We start from the raw sequence: 20941 nt of genomic DNA on the forward strand, positions 1-20941 counted from the left end.
CGATTATGAAGAATCAAGCTTAAACGAGTGTGATATGTGTGTGTGTGTGAGGCTGCCGTCGCAAGAGGGAGGGGAGAAAGGGGCTGGCCGATCGGGTTTGTGAGGGAGAGAAGGAGGTTAGGGTTTTAATATTATTAATAATAATATATTACACTTTGGTCCCTCAACTTCTAACTTGTACTTTTCTAGCCTAAATTAACTAGTTTGCATCTTGAGTTAGCGTTTTATACTATGTTATCACATAACACATAAGTCTATCACATAATTATTGTTTTGACATTTTTCGTTTATTCACCAATCGTTTGCGTCAACTCGTTTGCGTTTCGGTGCAATTCCCGAAAGACTACACATGTAGTAAGTGTTAAGCGTCATTTAAACCCTAGTTTAAATGTAATGAGGTGTGCGTTATAGATTCAGTGATCTTTAAGTTTGAATTGACGGAGTTGAGTTAACGGAGTTAACCTGAAATTGACGATTGTCACATGTTGGCAACAATAACTACATCATAACTCTTTCCAAGGCCAATTATAAGCCAATCGGGATTGATTTTGGGAAACCAACGGGACGGTTTACAAATGGAAGAACTGTTGTAGACATTACAGGTGGTAGTCTGGATTATTAAAATCCAAATTTTCTATTATTATTATTATTATTATTATTTTATCTAACTGCGCGCAATTGCTTTTAGTTTGATAGTTATCAACATTTATGTGTTTAGGAAAATCGTTGGGCTTCAAAACCTTTCCTTCTCCGTACCTAGCTCCAAGCACCCGTGGTCCGGTGGTTCTGAAAGGTGTGAATTATGCATCTGGATCTAGTGGAATCCTGGATGAATCAGGAGCAAACTAGGTAAGTTTCAGTTGCTTTAAGTAAGCAATTAACTAATATGATGTTTCATTTTTGTACATTTTAAAAGTGTTTGTTTTTATTAAAGATTGGTAGAATTCCTATGGATGCACAACTAAAGAACTTTGCAAAGACAAGACAGGAGATAATATCAAGCATAGGTACACCGGCGTCAGTTAAGTTGTTTGCTACTGTTCTCTTCACCGTTACAACGGGTTCAAACGACTTCATCAATAACTACTTGCAACCAGGACTTACAAGCCTACTTCCACCCGAAACATTCATCAGAACCATGATTTCCACATTTACAAGGCAACTTACGGTAATTAAACTCCGTCAAACCCTTAGCCTAGGGTGCCAGTGCCAGCACTTTATAATTTATGATACCAAAGAATACTCCATTTTGAATACAACTTCGCCTTTGACAAAAATTTTATACAGGAGTATCAAGAAAAACATTATACACACATGCGGAAACTATAAAAACAAAGACCAGTACCAATCGATAATACTAAGACCGCCACCGATGTTGTTCGGTCGGAATTGGTTCAGTTCGTCACGGTACTGTTAGGGTATCAATACCCTTGAACTAATTATACTAAAAAATGCTTTATTTGAATACAATTATGTTTTAACAAAACTTTTGCTAATATGTCAAAAATAAATTTAAACACATCCGCTTATTCGGTTTTTCCAAATAAAGTTAGTGAATGCAAGTTATCACAGATATATCAGAGTGAATAATTAATGGGTTAAAATGCATATTATTTATAATATAAGGGAGAAAAATGAAAGGTTAAAATAAAAACCTGATTGAGTTATTCTTTTTTGCATATATATAACTAGTGGAATTCTGTGCCTGTTCGATTTTTGAATAGAGCTTTCATTCATAGTTAGTTTTTATTATAACATACAGAGTCTCTATTACATGGGTGCTCGCAAGATATTGGTAACAAATGTTCCCCCAATTGGATGTTGTCCATATGAAAGGGATCATAACCCATTTTCAATAAAAGCATGCGTAGCTTCTCCAAACGACCTAGCAAAACAATACAATCACCAGTTGAACCAAACTCTTATAGATTTAACAAACACGCTAAAAGGATCGACATTCGTTTATGCGGATGTGTATCGTATTCTTGATGATATAGTTCAAAACTATGAATCATATGGTGAGTAATATATCTACAATATACAAAAGTAAGGGTGATAATTTACTGACATTCTTAGCTTACATCGTATTTTTCTTGTTATAGATTTTGAAATCGTAGATCGTGCATGCTACCGCATGCTTGGCTTGCATGGTGGTATGGTTCCATGTATGCAACATGCTAAGATTTGTGAAGATAGATCAAAGTACGTATTTTGGGACTGGTTTCATGTTACGGAAGCGACCAGTCTTATCATTGCAAAACGTATTCTGGACGGAGTGATTAATGATATTTCGCCATTTAACGTTCGAGCGCTCTCCAAAATTTGAAACAAACCCTTGTCTCAGATAATTGAATGAATATGAATTATGGAATAGTACCAAATATAAAGGCTATATTCGATTGATTACAATCGAATTTCTTATTTTATTTTATTTATCTTATTTCTTTTTTATAGGAGATCTTGTTTATCTCTATTTATATTAACATCTCTTGTACTTCCTTTTTTGTTCTGATGAGAAATAAGATCGACCCTCGTACCATTATCTTGTTCATGGTATCAGAGCGGGTTCCGTCCTAAACCCTAGTTTTTTTGCTGTCATCCCACATGCGATGGTCGGAGACAAAACCCCAGATCAGAGAACGACACTGGAAGTTACATCAATCATAACTCATCTTTCTAGTTGTTGTCCTCCGTGAAACATAACTTCAACATAAAACCAAAGACGGTCCAAAAGGACCTGGCCCTTTAGATTCCGTAGAACACTGTATTTTTTGTGATAGAGATGGTCATACACTTGAAAGGTGTTTAAAGTTGATCAGATACCTTAAATGGTGTCCCGAAAGAAGGGAGAGAAAACCAAACCCAAATCCTCTGTAGTTGATTCTGAGCCGAGCCCTATCTCGGGATTAGCAAAGGAACAATACCAATGGTTTGTTAATTAATTTGTTTGGCAATGGTAACAAGGCAAGTGTAGGACCGGATGCTAACGTTGCCCATACACCCATGGCTAACCAAGAAGGTAATATTAATCTTAAAGAAAATTTGGTGGTTGATTCGGGAACCACGGATCACAACACCCGCATGGACATGGTTCTAAACAGCCTTGTTCATAGATCACACGAACTGCCAGTGATCATACCAAATGGTGAGAGGGTGGCGGTTGAAGGAAGAGGAGATCATACTTTGCCCAATGGGACATCAGTTCAAGGAATACTACACTTGCCGGATTTTGATTGCAACTTGTTGTATGTCAGTAAATTATCAACTGATCTCCAATATGTGGTAACATTCTTTCCTGATTTCTTTTTTATGCATGGATTACATTCGAGGACATTGATTGGATCGTGTAAGTGCAAGGATGGTCTTTACAATATGAAGATGGGGAAACAAGAGAGAGGCTATGGCAACAACCATCGATGTATGGCACAGTTGTTTAGGTCATGCATCCAATTCTAAACTTAGTCACGTTGATTTTTTGAACTCTTTGAAAGAAAAGATATATTTTGTGATTCATATATTATAGGCTAAACATACAAGACTTCCTTTTCTAATCAGTTCTATAAAGATGAGTGGCTGGTTTAATTTAATACGCCGTGATATTTGGGGAAATATCGAACTTTGTTTCTCACACAAGCTACCTATTTTCTCATTATTGTTGATGACTTTAGTAGAGCCATTTGAGTGTTTCTACTCAAACAAAAAAGTGAAGCTAGTATGTGTTTGAATAATTCCATAAGATGGGAAAACACAGTTTGATAAGCAAATAAAAATAGTTAATTAGGTGTGACAATGGTGGAGAGTTTGTTTCCAACAACATGCATGACTTCTATCTAAAGGAAGGTATTGTCTTGGAATTAACCTATCCACACACACCGCAAAACAAAACGGTGTTGTAGAAATGAAGCATAGACATCTACTTGCAACAGCTCGTGCCTTAAGGTTCGAAGCAAATCTCCCAACCAAGTTTTGGGGAGAATGCATATTGACGGCCGCTTATATAGTTAATTCGTTGCCTTATGAGGTTATTGAAAATTAAACCCCCTATGAAGTATTATACAATCAAAAACCTGATTACAGAGACCGGGTTTTTTTAGGAAACCCAATGGGCACCAAAGGATACAAAATATATGACATAAAACGAGACAAAATTGTTGTCTCAAGAGATATGAAATTTATTGAGCCAATTTTAAAAAAACGTGACCCGCTCAGATCTGGAGGAAGAATTTTTTTAATTCCCCATAGAATGGGCCACAACTAATGAAAATCTGGAACACATGGCCCAAAACCAGGAGAAAACTTGCATGTCAAAGACCCCGAGCCCAACATAATATCTAATCTACCTTTGCATTCAAAAAATCAAGATCATGATGATGGTCCAATTTCTAGGTTTGATAGTGGGCTTGACAATGGCTCTAATTCCAGTGAAGAAATTGGGAATAATATTGATTTCAACGTTGATTATGATATTGGGTCGAATGAGGGTCCAACAAACACTGATCCCATTGAAAATTTGGTTGAAAATATTAGCTAGTAAAGAGAAAACAAAATATTAGACAACCAAAGCATATTCCAACTACGATGTTAGTCGCCCCCTTCTTTAGATAGTAAAGAGAAAACAAAATCTTTGAGAGAAAAAAACAGATGTAGACGGGAGGTCAAATCCGGCAGCGACGCTATGAGGTTGTCAGGTCTTAAATCAGATTTTTATCCATACCCGGTTAAGGGTAGAAGAAAAGGAGGAGGATGAGATGAAGAAGAAGAAGATTGAGGTAGAAGTTGTGTTTGAAGCAAGTGAGAGACTCGATTCATCTGCAGATGAATGTTTATTGGAAAAAATTATCAGATCTGGATTTGAAATTTGAAAGAGAGAGAGAGAGAGAGATGAGCCTTATCATAAATCTTCTTCAAGAAGATTCAAGGGAAATGGGGAGACCTGGACTCACATTTGATGAACACATGGTAAATAAAACCACACGTGTCCCAAATGAATGTGGGGTGACACGTGTCAGTACCTGTTTTCATTTATTATATACTAGTCTGAGACTCGTGGAATTGATGAAAATGTTAAACTATAAACATTAAGCAAAATAAAATCAACAACACAATTATCATATATTGTTAACACAACTACAATTTACATTAAAATTATAGAAATTGCAAAACAAACATTACACAATTATTTTACAAATAAGTAAAAATTTCGTTTTATAGTACATTTGTGGTTGTATTGGTTAATATACCTTATTCATCAATTTTATGGATCATTCTTCCATTGCTTGAGATCCAGTTACGGCTTTAGACCCTTTCTTCTTATTCTTCTTCCTCACTTTTTTCCTTTTTTATTCTTCAGTGCTGGTTTTTCATCATAAAAAGCTGCGTGTTTTGTAAATGTTGGTGTAAGGTCGCCAATGCATCAGCTTGGAAAGCGGGATTGTTAAGAACCGTTTTCAACCAGTTCATCTCTTTCATTCTTATTAATAAACAATAGATAAAAAAAAAAAGTACGCGTACATGAAACATAACACGTACATGAAACATAAAAAAATGTTCTTGAATTAAAATGAAGCACTTGAAGTCTGCATGTGTTTCTTTCTTGGAAGATATTATGTCGGCCGTCGGGTAAGAACTCGGCTAATGATAAATTATATGCTTTTATTTCTTTTGTCAGGTTCTAATCTTTTTCTTCATGTAGACAATAATAAAGAATGAGCAATCATTAAGCAACAAAGATAATTGTTACACTTTTATGAAAAAAAAGCAAGTGAATTACAAAAATTAATTAACCTTCTTGATTGCCTTTCGAGCACCTAAAGCAACTGCTTCTCTAGCATCTGCACTTATAGTTCATGCAATACATTAATGTCCCATTTTAAATATGTAAAAAAATATAGAATATAAAATTTAAATTCAAGACTATGTACGTCTTATTGAAAGAATGAATTAGAAAGAAAACATACTTGAACAGAGCTCCAGTTTCTTCTCAAATTTTCGATTAGGATGCTTGGCTTCATCCTTTTTTCTGTAATAATAGGAAAGGCAAAACAAGATAAAAGAAAATTGCTAATTAAATTAACATTAAAACATATTGAAGTATTTAATAACAAATTTAACTTGTAAGATGCAAAATCACAAATTGTGAGTTTGTCTTTTCCATTGTTGAAGTCATAGTTATCAAATGCGTTAGGCGCACTCAAGACGCATGGGCCTCTCTGCGGGCATAGACGCAAGGCGCAAAAAAAAACGTGGGCCTCAAATAAAAAAAACGCAATTAAAGAAAAAAATATAAAAAGTATTTTGTTATCGAAAATATCACTTTTTAAGTGTGGAATTTACTAACCAAAGCTTATTGTTCTTCAAGTCAATCATAATTTAAAAATAAAACATGTTTCAAGCTGCTGGTTTATCAATCCAATCTATAAAAGCAATATACATCTAAATATCTAACCAATTAACACATATCATCAAAGATTTCAAATAACACAAACAATAAATATACTGTGGTATGCTATCTAAAAATTAAAATAGCATCAACTGATAGATTGTTGATATTTTACAGTTTACACACAAATTTGTGTCATGATTAAAACAAAGGAACTTCATAATCATTAATAAAAAGCATGCATCTTAAAAAAAAAACATGAGAATCGATCATTACTGTTACTAACATATCCCAATTGTCGATCATTATAATATTGGAGTTACTGCTTACTATAGTTAATTTGACTGATTTTAGGTAAGTTGTTTAATTTAATTGGAGTAAGTGATAAATCAAAACCAAATCAAGCTAAAAAAATCAAAAAAAATGGCAACTACCGATTAATTTCCTAAAAAACCGCATGTAGTCAAGGGAGTCAATTAAGGAGCGCTCCGGTTAAAAAAACCGCCTAGGCCCAGAGGCGCTGCGCTTTTGATTATTGGCTGAAGTTGTTATAAAGCATATGCTTTTAAAAAACACTAAATTTCACGGATTAAAAAAGATGATGTCAGAGTTGACTTAACTATTATATTAACAGGGAGTGGTTTCGTAGAATGTAAAGAAATTGCAATCCGTATACAAATCAGTGCTTAAACAAAGCTAGTATGACTTTAACATGTTCATGATAAAACATGCAATTTTTAAAAAGTATCAATTTGATTGGGGTCAATAAAAGTTCTAACATATATGCGTTTGACTAAAAATAATAATTATAGTAACTATATTAACTCATAGAGATAGGTATAGGTGCATATATTTTTCTTATAAGATAAAAAAAATGCATAAACATAACAAAGATAGATACTGTTCGTTTATTAAAATATAGGTACCATTTGTTTATATGTTGAGAACAAAAGTAGCCCTGGATGTAAATTGAGCATTGCATATGAAATCCAAAAATAATAGCACACACTGCAAATTAATAATCACATACATATCACATGATATAACATGTAAAGATAACACTTTGATGAACACTTAATATTATACCTCCATTTACAATGCGGAAAACCTTATGTGTTGCCCGCCTATATTCTGGCACTCCGATTTCAATCCTAATCAACTGAAACTGTAATAACAAACACAAAACAATCATTACCAATTCATCATTTCTACACATCAAACACAAATTAAAAATAGCAATTATCATTTCTACACATCCAATAATGCCCGTGGTTATCGTGGAGAAGAAGAGGGTAACAATTAACAATTGCATAACAGAAATTATAAATCTGAAACACTTCAAATGTAAAACTAATCAAACATCAAAAGGATTTCAAGCATGAAAATTGATGGATCTAAAGGAGGGAACTGGAAGTTACCTGATAATAAGAAGCAAGGGAAAATGGGTGACGATTGATATTCCCGTTGATCAGAATAAGACATCATATAGCAATTGAAGAATGATTATGAATGTAAGATGCAAAATCACTAACCATGAGCTTGTCTTTCCCATTGCTGAAGTTGTAAATCGGCAGCGGGTGGAGATGAACGGTCTCACACCAGTAATCGGAGAACGAAGAAGGCAAATAGCAATCAGTTCTGCAACAATCGCAACGACAGGGTTTGTAATCGGTGACGGGCTACATACAATTGTGTTGTGTTGAATGAAATTAACTAAACTGGGTTATAGTAGTATATAAATCCAAAGTATAATATCCGGGTCAAATAATTACCTACGCGAGATCCGTTAAAAGAAACCATATTTGAAAACGGGTTTAAAATGGTGAGAATGATCAAGAGAGTGACAAGTGGCAATAAGTGGTATTCTTTTATTAGAGTAGATAGATAGAGATAGAGATTAGAGGTGGCAAATGGGTTGGTTTGGGTCGTAACGGGTCATGGGTTAGAACGGGTTATGATTGAAACGGGTTAGGGTCGAAACAGATCACTTAAAAAAACGGTTGTTTTGGTTCGGTAGGAACGGGTTACGGTCAATAGGTTCAGGTTAGAACGGGTCAAAACGGGTTTCATGTCAGTTTTTTTTGGACCAACGAATCAGCGCGTTTTCAACACGTTACAGCTAGTTTTGACATCAAAAGCTCGTTTAAGTGATTTTTTCAGTTCGTTTCTGCACTTAACAACTCGTTTAAGCGATTTTTCAGTTCTTTTCAGCACCTAACAGCTCGTTTAAGCGGTTTTTCAGTTTGTTTCAGCATCTAACAGCTCGTTTAAGCGGTTTTCAGTTCGTTTCAGCACCTAACAGCTCGTTTAAGCGATTTTTCAGTTCGTTTCAGCGCCTAACAGGTCGTTTAAGCGATTTTTCAGTTCGTTTCAGCACCTGACAGCTCGTTTAAGCGATTTTTCAGTTCGTTTCAGCACCTAACAGCTCATTTAAGCGATTTTTCAGTTCGTTTCAGCACTTAACAGCTCGTTTAAGCGATTTTTCAGTTCGTTTCAGCACTTAACAGCTTGTTTCAGTACGTTTTGACCAAAATGAGCTGTTTTGGTTCTGGTCGAAACGTGTTATGGTCAACAGGTTCGGGTCAGAACGGGTCCGGGTCGGAATGGGTCCAAGTCGGAAAGGTCAAAACGGGTTTCGGGTCGGGTTTTTTTTGTTTGTTGAACGAGGACAACGGACAAAACGTTTTGGTTTTTTCACTTCTTTTGTTTTTGTTTTATATTTTGAATTATGGTTTTTTTAAATTTTTTTTGAATTTTGTTTGAGGGTTTTTTTAAAAAAAATCTAGATTACCTGCTATTCAGATAAAATATCTTGGTATGTACATAAAAGATGAAAAAAGTGAGCTCAGTTTTGGAAGGTAGATCCGTTGGTGGATCGAGCATTGTTGACGGTCAACTGGAGTTGATGCTTCATAGGTACATCTTTCCTTGATGATGCCATTAGTTCTCACAGTTAACATTTAAACAATTTTGACCAACAAAAGTGGAAAAATAACCACTGAAACTTTTTTTTACTAAAGAGATAATGAAATTATATGATAATGCGTGGCCAAAAATAAGTAGTTTGATTGATATTTGTCAAATAACTTTTGACTTTTTGTAAAATTTGAAGTCAACCCGTTGACTTTTATTCATATAAGTAGTTGGATTGTTATTTGCTAAAAAAATTATTTGGTTTAATCAAGCCGTGTAATGGGACGGAAAATGGTCATACGAGTCATATGACTTTGTCATTGGTCACATCATATGAGCCACATGATTTGCCCCTCATACAAGCCATATGAACATTGTTCCGCCTATCATGCAACCCGTATGGATCATACGGTCCATATGAAATGTTAGTGGTGTTTCACAAACATCGTGTATCCTTTATATTGATATAACAGGCCAGGGAGCCATTAAGATAAGGGTTTCATGGTCAGGAGAAAGCCACCTCAAAGAAGCTGCAAGGTGGATAGGGGCCAACTTTTTGTTTCATCATGTAAAAAAAGGCTTTTATTTTCGGGTCAAATTTAACCCGTTGTTAGGATTCACTCTTTAATTCACTAATGGATCAAAAATGGTTTTTGTAATCTGGATGGTTTTGGTAGGTCTGCCTCAATGTGACCCAGGATAGATTTTTTCATACATAGCAGGTAAGCTCAGTTCAGTTTTCTGTCATGCTTTTTAGGTCCAGTCTTTTGGTTAATTTCGGGTATACGAGACTTATGCTCAGCCCTATGAATATTTGGATGAAAAAATGCTTTACAAAATGGTTTATGGGTTTATTGTTAAATATGTGGTTTGGGAATGGTTCTTGGTTTTTAGTCGGATTGGCAGTATGTTTTTTTATATAGTTTTTGGTGTTTTTTTCCCGGATATCGCAAATTAAAAGTTCTATGTTTTTGTTGAATTTGTGGTCAAGCAGTCAATTTTGATTATTTTGTCAAAGTTTGACCAGGAAAAGTCAAATGCATTTGTGGCTGATTGTTGCAGGGGAGCTCAAATGCTCTCACTTGACTCCAAATGAAGAACCAATATGCACAAATTTCAAACACAATTCTTAACTTAACTATCATTTGTAAACCAATTTTGAGCAGCATTTCTTCAAAAAAAAATAATAAAGTAAGCAGCTGTCCACATGTTTTGCATGTGTTCATGATAGTTTATTTCAACTGTTGCTGGTTGGAACATATGTTAAATGCTACTAATAAAACATTGACAAAATAGTTACCTAATGCTAACTTTTTTTTTCATGATTCTATTTCCACAAACAGAGGGATATTAGCAGCAACAAAGGGGGTCTTTGCAGCGGTGCAACTCTTGGCAGCAGCAGAAGTATCCTGCCAAGGCGAGCAAGCGTTGGCGAGAGTAACAAATTATTCTATCTTTGCTCGACGTGTGGGTTGTTTAGGTACGTTTCTTATTTGCTTTTCTCTAACCTTTATGATCTTTAGGCCTGACAAAAACAATGTTAGGTTGGGTCACCGGCTAGAACGGGTCAGTTTAAAATATGTCCAATTTGGTTCGAGCCAAAACATGATTATGGTCAAAATAGGTATAGGTGTAAAGGGGTTATGACTAAAAATAGGTTGGGATCAAAACAGGTTCTGAACAAAATAGGTCGGTGTCAAAATAGGTTATGACCAAGTTTTTTTTTTTTCAATGACTAAAATATGTTCGGGTCACAACGGGTCGATTTAATAAAAAATATGAACATGCCAAAATGGGTGGATTGGGTTTGGCAGAGGTAACATGTCATATCGGGTGCGGGTCAGAACATATTTTGACCAAAATGAGTGAGGGTCAGAACGGGTTTTGATGAAATTGGGTATGGGCAGAAGTGGAAAAACATTTTGGTCTTGATTAAATACAAGAAGGGTATATTGGGTATTTCAGATTAATGGCAATGCACACCCAAAATCGACTAACACTCCCAATATGTATCTGTAACATTCGTTACTTTTCAAACCCGAAAACCCGACCCATTTTAAATTTTCGGTAAATCAAGCTTCGTTGTATATGTTCGTCAACCGATTCATTTTGATGTTTCGATGTATTCGTATAATTCTTTTATTTTATATATAATTATTGTTTATTTACTTAATAATACTTAACTCGCGTTATAGTCATTTTTCGTTGTTTATCTAATTCGTATTGTTCATTAACGAAACTCACAGTTCAAACGTGCATACTCAAACGAGTCCCGAACTAGCCGGGTATAATAAGAAAACGCATCCAAGTTTATAAACATTTATCTTGTTTCTATACATTTCAAAGTACAAGGGTTCATTTGTAAATATACTTTATATTATGTTTTAAATCAATATGAAAGTCTAGGGGCCAAAGTACAAATCATTTTAAAATATAATATAATAATAATAATAATAACAACAACCTAGCAGCCCTCCAGTCATCCTCCTTTCGTTTTTCCGGCGGGAACATCCGGTGGCCGGAAACGGCGCGGGAAAACCCATTAGCCGCTGTTTTAACTCCGTTTTATCCGGTAAACATACCAAACGATTTCTCCTCAAACGACAAACAATAATATAGGATTAATTACATCATTAACAACCTAATAAACTCGTATTAATCACCAAGACTATCGGTTTATAATTAAAACTTCAATAACTCGAATACGACGCCAATCGGTTCAATTGAGACTGTGAGAAATTACTCAATCATCATACAAACTCATCCATATCAACAAATCAATCAAATATACTCTCTGTAACCTTTAAATTCTTCATCCCGTTTCTGATTCCAGCGAGGTCCGTTCACCTTCATTTCGGCACCAATCCAAGTAAGTTTTATATGGTTATGATTTGTTTCAACTGAAGAGGTATGTACCCGCCTCAACACCGAGCGAGGCGGGTCAACCCACAAGATATAGACAAGAGGCTTGAAATCAAGACATTATGAATGCACAAAGCCAAAACCTATGCGCATGGCGCATATCACATATGCTCACGCATATCACATATGCTCATGCATCACATGCTCAGGCATCACATATGCTCAGGCACCACAGATGCTCAGGCATCACATATGCTCACGCATCACATATGCTCACGCATATCACATATGCGCGTGGCGCATCCGCGCGTGGCGCATATCACATGCTTGTGCATATCACATTTGCGCATGAAACATTTGCGCGTGAGAATAAAGAGAAGACCTCGCGCATCCTCAGGATTGGCGCATATCACACATGCACATAATCAACCTCGTCCTTATCCAAATCAGGATTAGGGCAACCTTGATTGTGCACGTCAGACAACCTTCCAGAAGGTATCTTTTTAAGGAATAAGAATATGCTGATGTTGACAGCTGCCAATGAAAGGTGGACAACTCAGCAAAACCTATGTGCTACCACGTGATTATAACCAATGAAAAAGCACCAGGTGTCCCAAGGACACGTGGCGCAAAGCAATTGGAGGAGGCCAACAAGGCCCTAACTGGGTCTAAGCCCAATCAGTGGAAACCCTAGCACTATAAATACCACATCAACTCCACAAGGAGAGGGACATCCAATAACACAATTACACAGTATTCAGCTATATCAAGCAATACACTCCAAATTCCTTACTCTCATATTATTATCTTCTCCTACAAACACTTATTCTCACACCGGAGGGTTACCCCAAAGAGGACCCCTCTGTCCCTTTCTGAGGGGTAAGTTTACGGTGCTGTTCATTTTGTAGGTGGAAGAACCCAGATCCCAGAGATCCATCGGTGAAATAGCATAATCACACCCGAGGAAAGTAGATCGTCTACCAGTGAGTCGATCCACGTTTCCTCCTCCTCTTCCGCGAGCTCCAGCTCGTAGTTCTCAAGCGCGTCTACAATACGTGCAAAAGAAGTGTTAGCCAAATTTGGTATTATAAAGGCAAATGTATAAGTACAAAGGCTTACCAGGCGCATCGCTGTCGAAGAGAAATCCCAGATCAACAGGGATGAACATGTCATCGAAGCGATCGGGGAAGCCAACCTCCCCAGCGCCCAGCGCGACGGAGCCACCCTCCATATGCTCATCATAGGCGGCGTGGACATACTCCTTGCTGACTGCACAAAAACAAGTTAAATGATATCAGCAGAAAGAATTATATTCGCGCAGAAGTAAGGCAATGAGATTAACTTACACAAGCCGTCAACTTGGATAACGGGCTCAGTCGCGCTGTCGGCCCACCTCCTGCTCATACCAACCCCCACCAGCGCCTCCTCGCAAATGTTCTTGGCGGGGGATGGTTCGGCAGTCAACTTTTTAACCCATGCGCCAGTTGGGTTCTTGAAGACACCCACATCCGCAGGCGCAGAAGAAATCGCGCGCATGGTCATGCGGATGGGGATCACACCAGCCTTAATGTAAAAAAATCTCTCAGACCAGTCATGAAGGCTCTTGAATGAAACAGTGCAGCACTTGACCTTCTGACTGCGAGGAATAAATGAGAACCAAGAATCTTGGATCTTGGGCTTATAAAAAAACTGAAAGCGCCGAGGGGTGGGCTCCTCGCGCTGAGATTTGCACATGAACTCAAAATGAGTCATGCGCACGAGTCCAAACGGATGGACTTGGGATATATGAATCCCATAAAACCTAAGCACCGCACCCACAAACCTTGTCATCGGGAGACGAAGGTTGCAGTGGGTGAAAAAATGGCAGTAAAGGGATATATAGCCGGTAGGCGGGTCCGCCGCCGTTTGCCCGGCCCCAGGCAACATGCAGCCAAACTCAGGGAGAAAGCCCTGAGAGGCGATAAGGCTGTCAAAATCGGACTGCCTAAGTTTGCAGGGGATCTCATCCCACTTCTTCACGGCCTTGGTCCTCCCTACCTCCTCCGACGAGGCCTCAGCAGCCCTCTTCCCCTTGCCGGTCTTCTTCAATGTAGACATTACTAACGATTTAACACGGCGATGGATAGGGGAGATTGTGTTGTCTGAGCTATCAGACATACAACTGTAAAAACGGACAAAGGATGATCTGAAGAACAGAGATCTGGAAGCAGAAGACAGCTAATCGGAATAGAGTGAAAGAAAGGAAAGCTTTGAATAAAACAGCAAGGAAGATGAAGAATAAAAACTCTAAGGGCTTGCTTTTATAGGCCCAGGAGAGAGAAAAATTGGTGCTGATCGGACTTCACGCGCTCCCACTCGCAGGTGTAAGCCAACGCGAGCGCGACACGTGTCCCTAACACTGTGTGAGGGGACACGAAAAGAAACTATACAGGTGCTGCCAGAGTTCACGCGCCACCACTCGCAGGAACGGACCAACGCGAGCGCGACACGTGTCCCTGACACTATGTGAGGGGACACGAAAGGCAACTGTAGCACCTCGAGCACACGAAAGGTCTGACACGTCTCCATCACTGACGCATGTCAGCAACAACCAACCACGTGCAGGGACGATTCGTTTTCAACCAAAGGGATAGAATTTCGCGCAACGATGAATAATAAGAAGAAAAAGACAAACCCCTACTAAAAGAGCAAACTATTAAGTCTAATATCTATCTTACCTCGCTCGCGCGAGATAAGACACACATTAGACTGGGGGGGGGGGGGCTTGAAGAGGTATGTACCCGCCTCAACACCGAGCGAGGCGGGTCAACCCACAAGATATAGACAAGAGGCTTGAAATCAAGACATTATGAAGGCACAAAGCCAAAACCTATGCGCATGGCGCATATCACATATGCTCACGCATATCACATATGCTCATGCATCACATGCTCAGGCATCACATATGCTCAGGCACCACAGATGCTCAGGCATCACATATGCTCACGCATCACATATGCTCACGCATATCACATATGCGCGTGGCGCATATCACATGCTTGTGCAGATCACATTTGCGCATGAAACATCTGCGCGTGAGAATAAAGAGAAGACCTCGCGCATCCTCAGGATTGGCGCATATCACACATGCACATAATCAACCTCGTCCTTATCCAAATCAGGATTAGGGCAACCTTGATTGTGCTCGTCAGACAACCTTCCAGAATGTATCTTTTTAAGGAATAAGAATATGCTGATGTTGACAGCTGCCAATGAAAGGTGGACAACTCAGCAAAACCTATGTGCTACCACGTGATTATAACCAATGAAAAAGCACCAGGTGTCCCAAGGACACGTGGCGCAAAGCAATTGGAGGAGGCCAACAAGGCCCTAACTGGGTCTAAGCCCAATCAGTGGAAACCCTAGCACTATAAATACCACATCAACTCCACAAGGAGAGGGACATCCAATAACACACAATTACACAGTATTCAGCTATATCAAGCAATACACTCCAAATTCCTTACTCTCATATTATTATCTTCTCCTACAAACACTTATTCTCACACCGGAGGGTTACCCCAAAGAGGACCCCTCTGTCCCTTTCTGAGGGGTAAGTTTACGGTGCTGTTCATTTTGTAGGTGGAAGAACCCAGATCCCAGAGATCCATCGGTGAAATAGCATAATCACACCCGAGGAAAGTAGATCGTCTACCAGTGAGTCGATCCACGTTTCTTCATCAACCCAATTAACAAAACCCCTAACAAAGATTTATCAAACATTGAACTAGTTAACAGATTTGAATAGCTAGGGTTTTGATGAGGAAGATGAACCTTAATGTTAAGTTAAATATATTGGTTTCTGGTAAGATTACCAAACTAACAAGCTGGCCTAGTGTTTAAGTCTTCTCTGTATAGTCAGAAGGACCCGGGTCAGGACAATTTTTTTTGGTATTTTATTTTCTACCCATTTTTTCTTTTATTTAGTCAATTTAACTTATTAATATATATTATAAATCAAATAAAATTATTTTAAGATTAGATAAAATTAGTTATAAATCATGTATCACTTTCCACCTAAAAACCGACTTTTGTTTTCATTAAAGTTTCGTGAAAATCCGATTATAAATTATATTATTAACTATCCTTTCACTAACTTTATAACACGCTAATGTAATAGTTTTGAAGTTAAAACTTCCGTTAAAAATAATATTCTACAAACGTGATAATCCTCAATCTCGTGTTAAATTAATATTTAGATAATATTAATATAAATGCAATCGTTAAATTACCGTTACAATTTTTTAATAATACTATAATACCAATTGCCATAAAAGATACAATAAAAATAGAATGATAAAATATACATTCAACTCTTCTAATTTTCAACAAATCGGTTTGTTTACTTTTATAAGTTGTTAGTTAATATTTTGTACTTTTAATTATAGAGTTCGTGAAGTTCAATTGTTTCGGTTTCATTTACGCACTTTCGGTTTTATTTCAAGTTTGTCTTCAACTTCAAGGTGAGTTTCTCACACCCCTTTTTTACCATTTTTAACTATTTTGGGGGTAACATATATATCCTATCAACAATTCAATTTTGTTTATTCATTATTTACAAACTACAATTCGCTACATGGACTTGTGTGTTTACTTGTTACTTGCTACAAATTACTTGCTCATGGATTACTTCAAGATAGTATATGATCATACGCCCCCCTTTGCGCTCAATACATTTGTTGTTATGAGTGGAAAAGGGCCTCATTATACGAGTACGTTGGTGCACAATCCCAACTGGAAAGGACCTTACTTGCGCTTATCTGAGTACGCTGGTGCACAATCCCAGTTGGAAATGACCTTACTTGCTCATTTACACTTGTTCATGGAATTGTATGATTTTTATGTACGTATATCAAAACTTGTGTGAGCTCACCAACTATTCATATAGTTGACCTTTATTTTATATATATACTATAGGTGCAATTATTAGAGGATGAAACGGAGAAGACACTAGAATTTAAGTTACATTAATAAATGGACAAATTGTTAATTGCTCTTTTATTTTCCTTGTATTTCTTGTTATAAACTTGTGTACTTGATGTATAAATTAATTAATGATAATATTGACACTTAATAGTGTCACATGTGTTTTGGGTAATCTGTACGTCACACTCGGGCGTATTCCGCTTTAGCCGGGGTGTTACAGTATCTGATAGAATTATTATTTTCAGCTCATGCATGTTATGTTATGATAGATTTGTTGTATTATATAATTTAATGATATCCTATATAATTTCTATTCCATTGTTCATATTAAACCAGTCCAAAATCTTTAGTTGTATGTCAGCTTTAGCGGGAAATTATGCATGCTTATAACTTATATGGTGCTGAACCTATATAGACAACATGGTGAACATGTTTATGAGAGAACACCACCTATGGCTGATGACACCAAGGTATACATACCTTAATGTCAAGTAAATCAATCGCTATTTTTAATAATGCACTAATCATCTTGCCTTTTTCTTGTATTAGAAAAACAGTGACAGTTATTGAGTGTAGTCTACACTTTAATCCATGCAAATCTCAACTTCAGCGCGAATCCAGTGATGAGGTTTATATTTTTGTTTTAACTTTCGTATTATTTATTATAACTAAAATTTTGTAGGATTGCAAATTTTAAAAAAGAAAGAGAAAGGGGAAGATCACTTACATTTTGGAAATAGGACGAGGTAGTTGATGTTTCGAGCTCCGAGGATGAGAAATGTCATGTGATTATTGATGTTTCTAGCGCTGATGACGAAAATGAAGAAGATGATAGCAGTGACTCAACTTCAACTTTCCGAACAAATTAAAAGATTCCAAGAGTTAGGGGCCAAAGTAGCAACCAGTTGTTTGAGTTTTAAGAGTTTAAATGCTTTTTATAATAACATTCCTAGAATGGATGCATGTTTTTTTAATTGAGTTCATGTTACCTTCATAAGTTTGGTGTATTGGGTTTTTTAATAAATGTTTATGATAATTGTTTTCATGTCTATATTATATATTACGGTTTAAACAAAATACTGGTGATGTGTATCATGTTATCTATAATATATATAAACAAAGATATAAAAATCCTACGTGTCGCGATGTGGTCGCTCCCCCCTTTTTTTGGAGTCACCAGATTTGTTTGATTTTTAAATGGAGACTTCTCATACATTTGACCCATATTCCTTAAACGGGTTATAACATTTGATTAAATTAAAAATTATTCTCACCAAATTATTGATGTAAAAATCCTATAAAATAGGATATAATAAAAATTAATATATGATTTATTTTAAAAAAGATATATATATTATTTAAATTAAAAAACCAATTTGATAGTAAAAAAAATTAAACAAGTCTTGGGTCTCATCAAACCATACTTATATTAATAACTTTCATAAATATTATTTATAATTAAAAAACCAATTTTATAGTAAAAAATATAAACGAGTCTTGGGTCTCATAAAAACCATATAGCTTTTAAACCGGGTTATAACATCTCCTTTATTTGTGAAACAATTTATTATCAACCATAAGTATATTATTAACTTTCATACAATAAAAAATATATATTCAAAAAATAAATAAATATTAGAGAAACAATATAAAACAACCCCCGTAATACGGGGGTTAAAAACTAGTATATTATATACTATAATGCATTTTACTAATTATGTAATACACTTCTGTTTGCCATTCCAATGAACATGTACCTCCCAAAATGTATTGGAAGGTAACCAAACCGTTGCTTTGTTAATAAATCAATGTAGTCATCATATTCTTAAGTGGATATTCCCGTCCACCGGACGGGTCAACTACTAGTTAGTATAGATAGGATAGTTCAAGTAATAGATGATAAAAAATTCAATTATTTTGTTATTATTGTTGTCGTTTTCTTTTATTGTATACCGATGGTAGAACAACTCATTCTCGATTTAAATTTCAAATATATTTAATGATATAAAACGACTATATTTGTAATACATTTTTTACATACTATAAAGAGTTTAATTATCTTTTTTTTATTTGTATTATATTATTCATCGTAATTTATATATTAATTTATCCCGTGTAATACACGGGTTTCTTAAACTGGTATATATATACATATATATACACACACACACTATTATTTATTACGTCATCCGGGTCAGTGTCCGGTCCGCTCTCCCAAGTCGGTCTGACCTGTGACCCGGTAAGGAGTCCGGGTCGACATCCAGTCCGAGTCTGAAAACATTGCATAGACCATATTTAAACCTTAAGATTTTACAATTGTACAAATAAATAATTTGAAACACATTTTGACGTAAATTGTTAGTTAAATTGAGACAAATTAATAAAAAAACATGTTATCAAAATAATTGATAAATTGATGTACTCAAATATCAAATATTTTTATCTTCACGTACACATGTGGACACATATTAAGTTTGTAATCGGTAAGATGAAAAAATAATAATGTTTTCCATTTTACATAATAATTAAGTAATATCAAACATTACATAGCATACATCAAACTAAAGATACGAAGCATTTTAACAAAAAATTGGTGGCCATCAAATTTGCTAGAAATGTTTTTTTGAATTTGTCAATTATTAACATTAGAACATAATATCATGTGAAAGGACAAACTTTATCCAAAATATAACGTTTTTTTATAAATATTTCATTTGTAAAGGAAATTGTTCTGATACAAATATAGTGATTAATTAATAGAATTATGTCATTTATCTAAAAAATCTATTGCTTTAATAGTATAGGTATATATGTATATTTATTTAAACTCTTTTAATTGTTCATAACATATGAATCCATTTTTTTATAACATATTAATTGTATTAGAGTTGTACTTTTAATTTCAAATGATGTAATTACCATTTAGTTAATATTTGAACAATTTTTAATTACGCATAAATTTTAAGATTAATATATACAATTGAAAAAATAATTATATAATGAAATTGATTTTAAATAAAGTAATGATGTTAATGAGTTTGAAACATAATTTACTGCAAATTGTAATCACTTTAATAAAATTTTAGTTAGGGAAGACTTCTGTGTAATAAAATTAAAATTAACCTGTTTAATTTTAATTATCTCTATATTAGTTTAATTATAATTAATTAGTGAAATTAGTAGAATAAAACTTTATTATTTCAATTTAACTTACATTTAACAAAAAGGTCTTTAAATCGAAATAAAACAAAAGTTTAATTAAAAATTAATTTATAATAAAATATACCTTTATTTATTTATTAATGTTGAAATGAAACTCAAGTTATTTCAATCAATAATTAACAAAGACATTTATTTGGTTCGGAGGTCATCCGTGTGTTTAACAGTGGCTACTTATTTGAAATTGAAGTGTACAAAAACAGTTATATAACAATTACTGTTTGTTTTTTCTTCCTATATATTTTTATTAATATTTTTGAATATGTTACTTTTATTTAATAGCGATATTTTTCGTTTACAGTTTGGATTGCTAAATGGTAATGATTTGAATATTCGCAGACCAATTCCATTGAAGTTGTCATTTCTTGATGAAAAGTTTTTGAAAGCAACATATTTCTATAATATTTGCGAGATTTGCACGATAATCTTGGTAAGTTGTTGGTTATATTTTATAAAGTTTCATATTGATCTCCTATACCCTATTGTATAAAGATTAATTAGTTTATTACTTTTGACAGACGAAAAATATCATCTTGCTCGAAACATATTTGTGTTAGTTGAATATGTTGTCTATATTTATATGGTATGTTGATATGATTTTCC

At 35.3% G+C, this 20941-nt stretch overlaps 1 protein-coding gene across 1 annotated transcript; it reads left to right on the forward strand.

The window, feature by feature from the left end:
- The first annotated feature begins 940 nt into the window (after positions 1-940).
- Positions 941-2481, forward strand: LOC143578852 (GDSL esterase/lipase At4g16230-like). The gene is made up of 3 exons (XM_077062321.1): positions 941-1168; positions 1763-2018; positions 2103-2481. The coding sequence occupies exons 1-3, from the start codon at positions 950-952 to the stop codon at positions 2324-2326; spliced, it is 699 nt and encodes a 232-aa protein (XP_076918436.1). The 5' UTR covers positions 941-949; the 3' UTR covers positions 2327-2481.
- Positions 2482-20941: the final 18460 nt, after the last annotated feature.

The sequence above is a fragment of the Bidens hawaiensis genome, unplaced genomic scaffold, assembly GCF_021521415.1.
Source record: "Bidens hawaiensis isolate Kalapana, Puna unplaced genomic scaffold, B.hawaiensis_p1.1 tig00029368_1, whole genome shotgun sequence".
Classification (NCBI taxonomy): domain Eukaryota; kingdom Viridiplantae; phylum Streptophyta; class Magnoliopsida; order Asterales; family Asteraceae; genus Bidens; species Bidens hawaiensis.